Here is a 13,729-nt window from a genome sequence, read left to right on the forward strand (position 1 = left end):
GAAGAATCATGTGATGAGCTGCTGTAGCGCCTCTGCGCAGGAAAGGCTTCTTAAAGCGACAGTTCACGAAAAATAAAACATTAAAAAAAAACGCTGTAGTGCAACAGCTGCATGCAGAGCACTGCAGAGCCGGGAGCTTTATCACCGAAAAGCACACGGTTTCCTCCAGCACCAGCTGATTTTAGTGATAGGCCTGAACATAATGCAGTCCCTGGAATGACATGTAATAATTAGGTTATTACTTCACTGCGACAGAGTTTGAGTAAACCCCATGTGTGGAGGGCACACTTGTTTACACAGTGACTTACATAATTGATGTCCTTATTATGAGTAGGCTACCCCTTCAGGTTGCATAATATTGGTTTAAACAGAGGACGAGGCTGCAGGTTATGAAAAGTGAATGAATCAAATGCCAGAAGAACATAAAAAACTGATTAAAAATTTTAGTTTTACTGTTAGTTAGTGTAAGTATATTTAACGTAGGATCTGAACATTTCTTCCATCACTGCCAATAGATCAGTCTACTGTCTACAGGAGGGACGTGCATGTATCGACTGTCTGCAGGGTTTCATTCCAAAGACCTTGCCTCCTGATTAGCATTACTTCTACTTGAAGTAAGAATCCATCAGAGAAATCATCTGCTGAGGTGATGGTTGTAGTGAAAACCTGTTGGGTCACCATGACATGTGATGGACCACCTCTGGCCTGCAGCTCAGGAGTGTCAAAGTGTGTCAAGACCCGTTTCCAGGATGCTGAACCTGGAATCACTGGGGATGAGGGAGCTGTCTGATGTACTTGGTGTTCACCCTGACAGCATGGCCAGATAAACGTCTAATATTGTTGGACCCCTATTAACCCCCACTAATTTATTATTATTATTATTAATAATAATAATAATAATAATAATAATAATTTCTTCAGGCACCCAGAAACTGTCCAGTGCTCGAGAGCTGATATGATTAGTTGATTTATCAGTTTGTCAGTTGACAGAGAATTAATTGGTAGGTCATTTTTTTAAAAGCAAGAAGTCCAAAAATCTACCTTTTCCAGCTTCTCAAATGTAAATATTTTCAAGTTTCCCAGCCCCCCCAACATTTTGGGCTTTTTGACTGTTGGTCAGACCAATTAAAGCAATCTCATGTTAACTTGGGCTTCAGGGATAAATGACGAGCATTTTTCACTATTTTCTGCCATTTTGTTCATTGAATCATCTGATTGTTAAAGAAAACAATTCTCAGATGTACTTACAATAAAAACAATAAAGAACATGTGTTTGTTTTTGTCCTTTGTTGTGGTAATATATTCCAAACTGTAGCCAAACAAGTAAAACCAGCCTTGCGCTTCAATAATTAATGTGGCGCTGAATAAATTATTGAAATATGCGCGTCAATCAGCAGCGGCCGTCGGAAAAAAAAAACATATCAGGAGCTCCTGTGCTCCGCCAATAGGAGAAAGAGATCCCACACTCCCTGCCGAGTTTCCACCAATCAGAGTCACACTTCCTCCATTTCCTGTTGTGGGCTCCGAGTTGGACAGAGCATTCCTCTGCTCCAGAATGTGAATTAAAAACCCACCGTGGGCATGAGCATGAATGACTTTACCTTCCCACTGCAAAGGTGGTGTTGCACGTGACGCAGCCTCGCACGTAAGTAAATGTTATGTATCTGGACATCTCTGACGGTGAGCTGACTGCTGCCTGTTCCCTGTAAACAGCTTACAGCCGACTTTGCGGCATAAGAGTCCATATCGGCTCTCTTGTGTTGTTACGCTGTATGGCATACACAACCCCCCCTGATTGTCTGTGTTGTTATTTCACGTGCGTTATGACTCTGTCCCAGAATGGGCCTCCGAGGAGATGGCACTTATCGGCTGCTGCACCTGATGTCATGATGCGTCTGTTGATATTCCCTTGACAACAGAGGATCGGATACCAGTATTCAGGTAGGCTGCTGTTTGAGCTGTGTTCCTGATCCTGGATTTACTGTAGCGCCTGTGTGAGTGTGTGTTGTGCGTAAAGCTCCACTGCGGGCTGTAAGTCATTGTGCATTTATTCTAGAAAACTGCAGTCTTATAGAACTATGTAGCCCGGTGTAAATTTACTCCATGTCCGTCTCCCTGTGTCTTTGCAGCCACTGGTTCGGTCCGTTTGAATTTAAGAAGACGCTTTAAATCAAATAATTGCACATTTCTTATAAGAAACGCAAATAAAGGCCTGTGTCTATGGAGGCGTAGTGACAGTCAATACTGTAGCGGATTAGTATCAGTCGATAAAGTAAGTGTCAAGCGAATTAGTCAGAATAAAAATAAGACTTCCGGTCAGCGATTTCAAATTAAAACTCTTGGCACTTTTTTGTGGCACCAACTAATGTTTTGGGCCACTTTAAACGGTGTCTAAAGTTTGAACTCATGATTTTAAGAAAAAAGTAAGAATTTTTTTACTGTAAGAATAAAGTTGGAAACCTCATCAGAAATTCAGATTTGTTTATGTTTATTTCGCAATATATTTTTATTGGAAGAGAATTAAAACTAATGAAGTCCCCCTTCCAACCCACAGCACTTATACACAAGCACATATTTGCAACTGTATAAAGTTTGAATTTTGAGTCAGAAGTTTCAGAATAAAGTCAGAACAAACTTTAAGAATAAATCGTGACTTAACTCTCATTCTGATTTGAATTTCTGAATTCACTAAATGAATTAAAATTCAGAATCATGACAGAACCCACATAATTCTCACAACATTACTCACATCTTTGCACACATATTTTTCTTATGGCTGCAATTATGTTGTTTATGGTGGTGATTCAGACTACCAGAGTGGGGAAAATAACAGTCAGTGCCTTTACTTATGGATGCACTTCTTCAGGATCAATAAAGCTTAAGTACACAAAGTGATAAAATACATACCAGAAATCTTAGACGGATGAGTGCTGTCTTGCTGTGTCTGTTCAGGGGCCATCATGCCCATCACGCTGCTGTGGGCCGTGGATGTATACGGCAGGGTATACAGCCTCTCCACAGCTGGCCAGCGCTGGGAGCGTGCAGATGACATGCTGCTAGAGCTGAAGCGTGTCACTGCGGGGAAGGGGCGCTGTTGGGGCATCGGCTGTGATCACCATGTTTACCTCAACATGATGCCCAGTGAGACCCCCATCCGCTACCGGGAGGAGACCTATGAAAACCAGGTCAGCCCAACCTGTGTATTGTTACACTGAAAAATAGACAGCTGTATATCATTAATGCTAAAGTGCTGTGTGTGTGTGTGTTTTCAGAGGTGGAACCCTGTGGATGGCTTCACTGATATACTGCTGCCCACCGACCGCTGGCCGTGGAGTGACGTGACTGGAATGAATCCTCAGCCGCTGCACAGCTTCCAGTTGCCGTCCCGCAGCTGGGAGTGGGAGGGAGACTGGTATGTGGATCAGACCTGTGGAGGAGAACCCAGCCAGACTGGGGTGAGAAAGAACATGTGTCGTCATTAACATGTTTACACACTTTCTTTATTTCTAGCTGTCTTTCTTTTTGCTGTCTTTCTAATTTTGGCTGACGAAATATAAAAGGTCTGTCTCTCTTCAGGGCTGGGAGTATGCGGTCGACTTCCCGGCCAACTTCTCCCCGGACAAGAAGTGGAATTCCTGTGTTCGGCGTAGGCGCTGGATCCGCTACAGAAGATACATTGCACAAGGCACCTGGGCGAAGGTTTGGACTCTCTCTTTTTACTGAATATCTATAAGATCCTTTAAGTGTCACTGTCCAATCCTTAGAGTAGAGTGGGAGTGAGCACCGGTGAGACTGAGATTCAAGTCAAGCTGCTGTCCTGTAGATCCCGTTGGACGATCCTAGGAAACCCCCTCTGCCGCTCTGTGACATTAGCTGTGGTGGTTGGGAGATGAGCGACCAGTCTGGAAGGTATCCTTACCTCTGGGGTGTGTCCCAGCAAGGACAGGTCAGTCTACTGGGCCAACAGTTGTAACATGTGAAGTACACCTGCTACTGAAAACACAATTTACATTTTTACAAAAAATCTTTAGGCAAACATATTATGTACTTATATAAGACACTGTTTTTTATACAGAACCTTTGCTTTCTGTGGCTTGAGGGAAGCTCACTTCTTATTTTTGGCCACAAGGGGGCAGCACGACTTCATGTGATTCACACATTCAGACTTAAAGGTCCTTTAAACCACATCCCACTCTGTCTAATCTTATGGCTATTTGTCCCCTCGCAGGTGTGGTTCAGGGAGGGCATCCACCCTCGGGTCCCAGAGGGCTCCAGCTGGGAGGAGGTAGAAGTGCCCAAGGAGGTGGCTCAGTTATCAGCTGGTCCCGGAGACCTGCTGTGGGCTTTACTCTGGGATGGGAACCTGCTGGTCCGTACCAGCCTCAGCCTGGACAGTCCGACTGGTCAGAAGTCACTGAAATTCAAAAAATTCTCCATTATCTCTCCCCTTCTTCTTTTTTTTAATTACTTTCCATCTTTTAATGATCGTTATATAGTTGCTCTAAAGTAGTAAATTGTCAGTACAGTTTCAGCAAGGTCATGTTTTGTTACAGCATCGCAGTATGTGAGGTGATTATAAAACTCACTGGCATTGACAGTTTGCCTATATGAGGTCTTGTTTTGGTGCTGTGTAAATAAACATTTGTGTGTTTTCCACCAGGCACATCGTGGGTTGAGGTGGAATCACCAGGAAAGGAGATTGAAGCGCTTCATGTGGCTGTTGGAGTCAGTGTGGTCTGGGTGGTCACTAAAGACTATAAGGTGAATCAATACTACTCATAAATACTGTGTAGCCATATAGTGGTGGTTCATTGTGGTGGTAACATATCTGTGTCTGTATGTTTGTGTGTGTGTGGGTCAAGGTGTGGTTCAGGCGTGGCGTGAACTCTCACAACCCCTGTGGCTCCGGCTGGATCAGCATCGGAGGGGAGATGATGATGGTGGATGTAGGACTCAATGACCAGGTTTAAAGATTTCTGCACTTTAAATGGTTTAGACTGACTTTCAGTTGAATATGTAATTCAAGAGAATTGGCAGGAAATTCAACTTACAAGTGTAATGATATTATAACAAAATATCATATTTGGGTTCAACAATGGAGCTATTATTATATTCACACAAGTACAGATCTTTAGTTCCAGTACTAATTTAAATAATATTAAAAGCAGGTGACGTGAAAATATAATGAGACCATGACATTTCAATGCATTGGACACAAAAACAACATGCCAAGGTATAGTAGATATTTTAAGTATTTGTATATTTTTTCTAATTATTTAGAATGTAATTTCTTTTTAGTATTTCAGCCTTTTTTCTTCTTTTCCACCTTCCTGTACCCAGCCTCCACTCCAGCCGGTTTCTGTACTTCCCCTCTGACAGGTTCACTTTACCCTCTCTTTGGATCTGGTTTCAGGACAAACCAGATCAGGGCTGGGGTCGCAGGGGCAGAAAGGCTTCACTCTGTATCTCACTGCTGAGGACTTTGCTAGCACTGCAAACCCACATCTCACACCTCCTCCCCTTCTGTCTCTCACCCCTGTTCCCCCCTTCCCCCCCAGCCCTTCTACCTCTAGCCTCTAGTCCTGCCCCGCGCTGCCCTGTAACATGAGTACAGCCAGCCGTTCCAGCCAATGTCCCAGCAGTAGCGCCTCAAGCTCAGCCTTATATATCCCCAGACTATATTCCTACTGGCCTGACATATGGGAGACTCCCTAATTAGAAGCTGGCCAAGCCGTTGTCATCATATCCCATATTTCAAGGCTGCAATTATGGATATGGCTTGTGTGAGGTGGCAGGCGCCAGTGTTACAGTATATGGCCTTATAAAGTAACGGTGGCTTGTGTCCTACTAGTGCCTCTGATGCATCTTTGAAGAGTGAATAAAAGTTTTATGTTACTTAATTTGACAGTTATTAAGTGTTGTGCCATATTTATCCTATTAGGATTTTATGCTCTTATTAAATTTCTTTCTCTTAATTACTGACAGTGAGTTTGTTTGATAGGATATGCTGAAAAAGGTGTGTCGGTGAGTGTAAGGTGTTTCACCTTTGGTTTTCTACATAGTTTCCTTTCCTCTTTTTCTGTCAGGTGTGGGCGGTGGGTGAAGACCGCGGCCTGTATTTCAGAATGGGTGTAACCCCGTCTGAACCAAGTGGGAACGGCTGGATTCCTGTTTCTGCCCAATGGGGCAATAGGAAAGAGGTTATTCCACCTAGGTCTGTATAAATAATTGAGTTCAATCGTTTAACTGACACATGAGGTGCAACCTTTGTATACAGATACCTGTATGTGCTTCCTGTAAAGACACTGACCCTTCTTTTTTTTTCTGCTCTGTTCATATATTTTTGTTGTTTAATAGAGATGACTGTGAGTTTAGTGGCCAGCTGACTGAGGCCTCACAAGGTTCAGTTCTGAGCTGCACTGACTCGGACTCCGAGTTAGGTCCTCCTGAACCACAAAAAAGCACTACTGACACCCCAGTCCTAGAGGCAGCAGCCCCCTCTGTGGTCCCTTTAGGAGGGGCCGACACTCTTACACCTCCCCCGGAGGCAGAGGACGTTCCCTTAGCCTCCAAACAAGAGGCCCCCAAACCCTTCATCCCCGCCAGTGACAGCTTCATCAACAGCCTGCTCTCGGACCGTGACAAAACGTCCACATCGCAACCGTCCATTACAGAGATACCTCAGGAGGAGGTTGAGGAGCTGTCCCCAGCCCCGATACTCTCGACCCCTGAGGCTGCAGGACGTGATGTCCCCTGGATGAACGTGGATCTTGAGGGGGCAGAAGCAGCTCGAAGTGCACAGGCAGCGGCGTCTTTACTGGCTGATGGCAGCGCTGCCGCCACCTACACACTGGGGACTCTGGAGACCTCTCAGGGTGTCGGAGAGGGGGACGGCCCAGTGTGGGCCTGGATCTCCGGTGGAGGCTGCGATGTGGATGCGAGTTCACAGATCAGCTGGCTTAGTCCCACAGGTATATTGACTACCAGTATGCAGTGATTTTAAGATTTATGTATTCACTCACAAAACAATTAAAAGTCAGTTTATATCTGTATTTATGTGTTATTTAAGTGTTGTGCACTATGCGTCTGTTTGTGCATTTCAATTGTTGCATGTATATAGATAAACTGTTACCTCCATGGCTGTCTGTCTGTCTGTCTGTCTGTCTGTCTTTCTGACTTGTATGTCTGTCTGTCAGGTCCTCTCACCAGCTCTCTGTCACTGACTCCAGTTCAGTCTGCAGCCTGGAGCGAGCAGCAGCAGCAGGAACACAGAGAGGAGATCAGCAAGAAACCTCTGGAGAGAAGCAACGTAATACTTTCTGTTATGATTTCGACTCTATCTCCTCTCTTGTCACATTTATCAAATCTTTGTGTGCATACATTACATGGGGCCCATCTTTGTCCTGGTTCCCTCTCCAGTCGGTGTGGGTGCGTAAAGGTGCGTTGCGCTGGTGGAGAGACTGGAAGCCTCAGCGCTGGGTGGATGTGGGTGTTGCTCTGGAGCAGTCCACCAAGTCTGATGGCAGGAAGGACAGCATTTTCTTTGTCTATTACACACAGTATGATGAGAAAAAGGTTGGTTATTAAGTTATGGTCAGGCGCATAGACATAGTACAATGAGTAAAATCACCTTGTGTGTTTTGTAAACTAGACAATTGATGCAACTGTCGCTGTCGTTTGTTCATTCTCGTCCCCTGTCTCTTTATTTCAGTACCTTCATGTGTTTATAAATGAAGTGACGGCACTGGTTCCGGTGCTCAGGGACTGCCACTATGCCTTTGCTGTGTACACAGCCCAAAGGACCAAACAGAGGTGGCCTCTGGTCCTGGCAGCACAAACGGAAAAGGACATGAATGACTGGGTAAAGCGAACAGATCATGCAATGCATACTAAAGTGAAAAGTACAGCTTAGAACATTATGCAGAATTCTTTACATTTTTCAGTGGTTACTTTCCAGCTAAAACTTACTGCTGATCACATTTCCTGTTGTGTCTTGGTCTCTTCTGTGTGACCAGATATGCCTGTTGTCTGACTGTTGCTGTGAGTGTCGAGGGATCACAGGTCCACCATCCAGACAGGCCCTGTGGTCCACCACCTCAAAGGGAGACATCATGGTCCATGAGCCGTCCTTCTCCCTGGAGGCTCCTGTGAACACACTGTCATGTGACCTCATGTGAGACCGAAACCAAAGAGACAACTCAGTCTCTGTCTGCGATTTATTTCTTTTCACTGTCTCTTCCTTGTAGTCTTTACCTGTTTTCTCATCAACTTTTTTTTTGTTTACATTGACTTAATGCTCCTACATGCCGGTTAACATGTTACTAACATGCTAACTTACTTCTCTGCCTGGTGGAAGTAGCTATTATTTGTGCTGCTAATGTGCCAATCTCTTTCATACTGTGTGTGTGGCAGCACTTCGTCTTCCATGTGTGCTAAAATGTGTGCTAACAATAATGTGTATGTGGCTAACGCTGGATGCTTCGGCTGTATGGTGCTGCAGGTTCTGGCGGCAGGTCCCAGGACACCTGCGCTGTGTAGAGTCTAACAGCCTTGGGCTGGTGTGGGGCATCGGGTTGGACGGCACCGCCTGGGTCTACAGTGGGCGCTATGGGCAACAGCCCACCCCGGGTAAACCTGCCCCTGTAGACATCTACCCATATGCTTTTTCCACAGTTTTCAAAAAGAATTTAGATATCATCCACACATTTCCACATATCAATGGCCCAGTGTTTTTCCCCAGTTTGTCATGTAGTATTATTATTACTTTAGTAAAAATTAATCAGTTGGTTGATCAACTTTAAATTTATCTGTGACAGTTTTAATAATTTCTAAAAGTTATTTTTAAGAAGTTCAGTTTCTCAACTGTGGAGTTTATCTTGTTTTATATTAATACACTGAATGCTTATTTCAAAATCTAAATTTGCAACAGTGATATACAATGACAATAATCATTACTTGGAGAAATATTCATTGCAAATTTCAAATGTACTGTCTTCTTGCTAACAGCTTGTAGTTTGGTGCGCAAGTGCTTGAGCATGGTTCGAAAATCTACCGTCTGTTGCAGCTGTAGAGACTACACACACAAATGTTGTGCACACAAACAGTTTATTTTCCTTCATTAAATTCTTGTCCATGTTTGTGTTTGCTGCAGGAGATGCTGTGCAGATGCACCAGCAGAGTGATGTCAGGAGTGTACATGTGTACGAGAATCAAAGATGGAACCCAATGACAGGATATACAGACAAGTAGGAACATTTCACATAAAGTCTTTGCAGTTCATATTTGTCATACTCATTTAAAGGCACTAGATCAGACAGTCATGCTAAAACCTTTTTTTAGTTTTAGTCCAAACACATTTTGGCTGTGTTTTTGGCTCATTTCTCCAGAGGACTTCCTACAGACCGCCCTATGTGGAGCGATGAAAGCGGACTGAAAGAGTGCACCAAAGGCAACACACACCCGCCCTCCCCTCAGTGGTCCTGGGTAGGTGGGATCCTAAGGTTCAGTCCCAGTCAGAATTCCGCCTGCACACACATTTTACTTCTTGTTTCATTACCAACTAATTCTTTGCCATCAATCTATGTTTCAGGTGTCTGAGTGGGTTGTGGACTACAACGTCCTTGGAGGAACAGACAAAGAAGGCTGGCAGTACGCTGCAGACTTCCCTGTGTACGTAAAGACATTTTCTAAGGACGTTGTCTCAAAGACAAAAAAAATCAACATCGTAAGAAAGAGGTGTCCCATTCATCGGACTTCTCTCTCTCCTACAGGACATTTCATGGCCACAAAACCATGAAAGACTTTGTTAGGCGCAGAAGATGGACCAGGTAATCACACACACTTACACACTTCTGTGGTTTATAACTCACAGTTTTCTATAGCATCAAAACAATCACTCAATGTTCTACAAACAGGAAGTGTAAGATCACATTAAGAGGTCCATGGCAGCAGGTCCCACCCATCCCGCTGAGTGACATCTCTCTGATGCCATGTCTGGCCCAGAGCAGGATGGAGCAGGTCCCTGTCTGGGCCCTCAGTGACAAAGGAGATGTCCTGTGTCGACTGGGAGTCAGCCCCCAAAACCCAGCGGTGAGGAACGTGTGTAGACTGTTTCTGACAGTGCACTTCAACAATACTTATCCCTCAAACACAGGAGACTTAAATGAGTGCAGCAGGAAAAGATGAATTCCCTAGATTGTTAGGGAATTAATCTTACAGTTTTCATTCATCTCTTCTCTGCAAACACTGCAGTCGAAAATAACGCTGCTTTCTAACGCCCGTGTGTCTGATCTTACAGGGCAGCTCCTGGCTACATGTAGGCACAGATCAGCCCTTTAAGTCCATCTCCATTGGTGGAGCCAACCAGGTGTGGGCCATCGCCAAGGATGGAGCTGTGTTCTACAGAGGATCGGTGTCCCCACAAAACCCTGCAGGTGAGTTTACAATCAGTAATACAGTGTAACATATCTGCAGCACAAAAAGTCAAAAGGTAAGCAGCAGGAAAAGACCAGTAAATGTTTGAATCAGTGTTGAATCATACGAGTATATTCACCCAGTGCCCAGTAATATACCCAGTAATGGTCCAATATACATAGTCAAACCTCTAGTGCTGTTGATCCTCTACAGGGGAATGTTGGTACCACATCCCTTCTCCTCCAAGGCAGACCCTCAGGCAGCTGTCTGTGGGCCGGACTTCTGTCTTTGCTGTGGATGAAAACAGTGAGTACAGTATTTTTTGAAACCCTTTAAAATTGGAGAACATGAGTAAAATGGCAATAAACTCCTTTGATGTCCTGTAGGTAACCTGTGGTACAGACAGGGTCTCACCCCCAGCTATCCTCAGGGCTCTGCCTGGGAGCTCATCTCTAACAACGTCACCAAGGTTTCTGTGGGACCTCTGGACCAGGTCAGTATTACTACAGGAAGGGAGGCCAGGAAATCAGTTAAAGATAGTATTTACTGGAAATGCATAACCTCGGGAAGCTACAGTGCAGTGAGAACGGTGACGCTTGATTTACTCATTAAAGACAAATTTTAACAGGAAGTGACTGGACATTTTGTTAGACTGTGAGCCGTATCTGATAATAAACAACGAATGGCTGGTGTTTGGCTCAGTGCTCTTATTCTCTCCAGGTGTGGATCATAGCAGACGGGGTTCCAGGCTTCCCTGCTGAGACTCCAGGAGCTGTCTGCCACAGGCTCGGGGTAGGACCCATGCAACCCAAGGGCCAGTCCTGGGACTATGGTATAGGGGTGAGTGCATAATCATTTAACTTAGGCCTTCCAATATACATTTCATTAATAACATAAAATTACTTGCTAGTGGGGACCCTGCTACAACTCTCTGACTTCTCCAGCATTACTGTGCCTCTCAGCCTGAATCAACTGGTTGCTACAGAAGATGTAAATCTTCTGTAGCAACAGCTCATAAATGTGTAGCTTTACCTTTAAAGAAGCTCAGTAATTTCCTATAAAAAAAAAAAAAAAAAAGTTGGGCACTGTAATCTTTATCAGTTTATGTACTTGTTAATGAAGGAGCATTTCACCCAGTGCAACAGTGTGGATCACTGATGTGTTTTTAATGCTTTTTGAACAATAGAGCTCTATGTCTCAGGCTTTGAAGACACAGAAAATGGATCTTTTCTGTATTTTTATTATTGTTGACACCATTAAAAATACAGATCATCAACAGTCATCCTTTAAACATGAAATAGTGCAGAGAAAAAAAAGGTACCTGCTTAACTGTAACTGTAACTCACGAGTAACCAACATCCACACTGTACTTGTACTGTGTGTCTCTAAAATGTGGAGACACACTGTACTTGTACTGTGTGTTAATTGGGTCCTTTGAGTCTGAGAAATGCTGCAAGACAGAGGTTCTTGTAGCATTGCTGTTGTGGCAGTATTAACCAAAACAAACAGCCAAATTATCCAGCCAATTCATTTCATTCTTTTAAATATTTTATTTATTAGATTTACAGCTCAGGGTTTAAAACTTGTTTTTTGTATATTGTGGCCTTGTCAGTGCCCTCTAGTGCACATGTAAAGTAGCATGCAAGTAACCAAGCAGATACAGTAGCAGTCATTTTCGAGTACTGACAGTCATTTATGTGTTTTTGACATACAGGGCGGATGGGAGCACATCAGTGTGAGAGGGAACTCAGCAGAGGCTCCTCGTGCCCCACATCCTCCACCTGCCGGACCCCCACGCAGCCCGCTCCCCCCACGACCTCCGACACAAGTGAACGGGAACGCTGTGGGTGTTTAGCACTTGCCCATCTCCTTCTCTTCCTCCTTCTCCTCCCAGCCCTTTTTGTGCCTGGATCTACATTTGTCTCCTAAAACCATTCCCACAGGCTCTTATCCCTTCATGTAAAGGGAATGCACAATCACTCCTCTGAGTCTATGTTGTAAATTCTGGTTGGATTTGACTCTTGATTGATGGATGAATGTTACTCCCTGGCTTGTTTCCCTTGCAGAAATCATGTTGGTGCGCAGCGATGACATAACAAAAAAGGGAGCACATCTTGTGGGATAAAAAATTTAAAAATGAATGCATGTGTTTGCTCTTACTAGGCTTTGGTTACTGGGTGTTTTGGGATCTAGCAATAGCTTTTATTCTCATGTACAATATGCTGTGAAAACCTAAGAGGGTGGGACTTCGATAAAGGGCTAAGGCTTGGGCACCAGACTAACTTGTCTTCTAAGATACAATCCCACTGTAGCCTAAATTATTTTGGTTCCTAGAATCTTGTTTTGTTTGTGTTTGTGTCTGATTTCCCTGTCATACATTTGCATGTGATTTCAATTATTTATTTATTAATTATTCATTTGTTGAATTTTTGTTTCTCCATATGTTTTGGCCTATTACAAGTTTGCAATGGAGTGTTCTTTGCCCAAATCCGTACGACAAGCCTTCCCAATATTGAGGGATTTTTCAAAAGGACTGGCAAACATTTGATATTCATACTAAATGAAAAAATATTGCTCTTTAGTTACAAGTGACTGCAGTGAAAAATATGAAACATTCAGCCTGCATCACCACGCAGAACCTCTCTGTCCTCCTGCAATAAGGAAAAGTTCTTCCTGTTAGTATTATACCCACACTCATAACTGCTACGACAGTGACTGTTTAAACTGCACAGCAGGCCTGAATGTCACTGTGACTGGACATTCATCTTACAAGGGCATTGAAATGTGAAATAAAAGTCTAACAATATTGCACTGCATGTTCTGAAATCATTTCACAATAGATTTGGAAAACTACCTGACTGCAGTATGTGGGCTAAAAGCAATGAATCATTCGGCTTTTATTTGTCTTTTTTTCTTTTTTGAGAGAAATGACTAATCAATGTCATACTGCATTCAATTTGTTTCTGAGTTAAGCCTGAGCTTCCACTTGTATTGACACCAGCTGCCCAACTGGATTTACGATTCCCTCCACGTTTTAAGACTTATAAAAAACATTTTCTGCTTTTAATAATAATTTGTCCGATGTTTTTTCCACCAAAATGTTCAATTCACTGCCTTATTAAAAAAAATCTATTAATACATAAAAATACATAATATTATAATAATACATAAAAATCTGCACATACATCATCCCGAACAGGAGCAAGAAGTGAGGAGCATTTCTGAGTGCAGGGTTGGGTTTTGTGCTACTTCAACAGCACAAACCATTTGACCTACTGACACTCAGTATAGAGAAAGACATAAAGAAGTAAAAAAT

General features: G+C 43.5%; 1 protein-coding gene across 1 annotated transcript; it reads left to right on the top strand.

Moving 5' to 3' along the window:
- The first annotated feature begins 1,521 nt into the window (after nucleotides 1-1,521).
- tecpr1b (tectonin beta-propeller repeat containing 1b) lies at nucleotides 1,522-13,474 on the top strand. The gene is made up of 26 exons (XM_041062107.1): nucleotides 1,522-1,645; nucleotides 1,839-1,941; nucleotides 2,953-3,185; nucleotides 3,273-3,455; nucleotides 3,577-3,699; nucleotides 3,824-3,946; nucleotides 4,229-4,403; nucleotides 4,661-4,761; nucleotides 4,863-4,964; nucleotides 6,087-6,214; nucleotides 6,358-6,971; nucleotides 7,197-7,309; nucleotides 7,420-7,575; nucleotides 7,712-7,861; nucleotides 8,016-8,173; nucleotides 8,501-8,628; nucleotides 9,152-9,245; nucleotides 9,387-9,483; nucleotides 9,590-9,669; nucleotides 9,771-9,827; nucleotides 9,915-10,089; nucleotides 10,298-10,433; nucleotides 10,627-10,719; nucleotides 10,800-10,906; nucleotides 11,134-11,253; nucleotides 12,128-13,474. The coding sequence occupies exons 3-26, from the start codon at nucleotides 2,961-2,963 to the stop codon at nucleotides 12,266-12,268; spliced, it is 3,579 nt and encodes a 1,192-aa protein (XP_040918041.1). The 5' UTR covers nucleotides 1,522-1,645; nucleotides 1,839-1,941; nucleotides 2,953-2,960; the 3' UTR covers nucleotides 12,269-13,474.
- Nucleotides 13,475-13,729: the final 255 nt, after the last annotated feature.

This window comes from Toxotes jaculatrix, chromosome 18, assembly GCF_017976425.1.
Source record: "Toxotes jaculatrix isolate fToxJac2 chromosome 18, fToxJac2.pri, whole genome shotgun sequence".
NCBI classification, from domain to species: Eukaryota; Metazoa; Chordata; class Actinopteri; family Toxotidae; genus Toxotes; species Toxotes jaculatrix.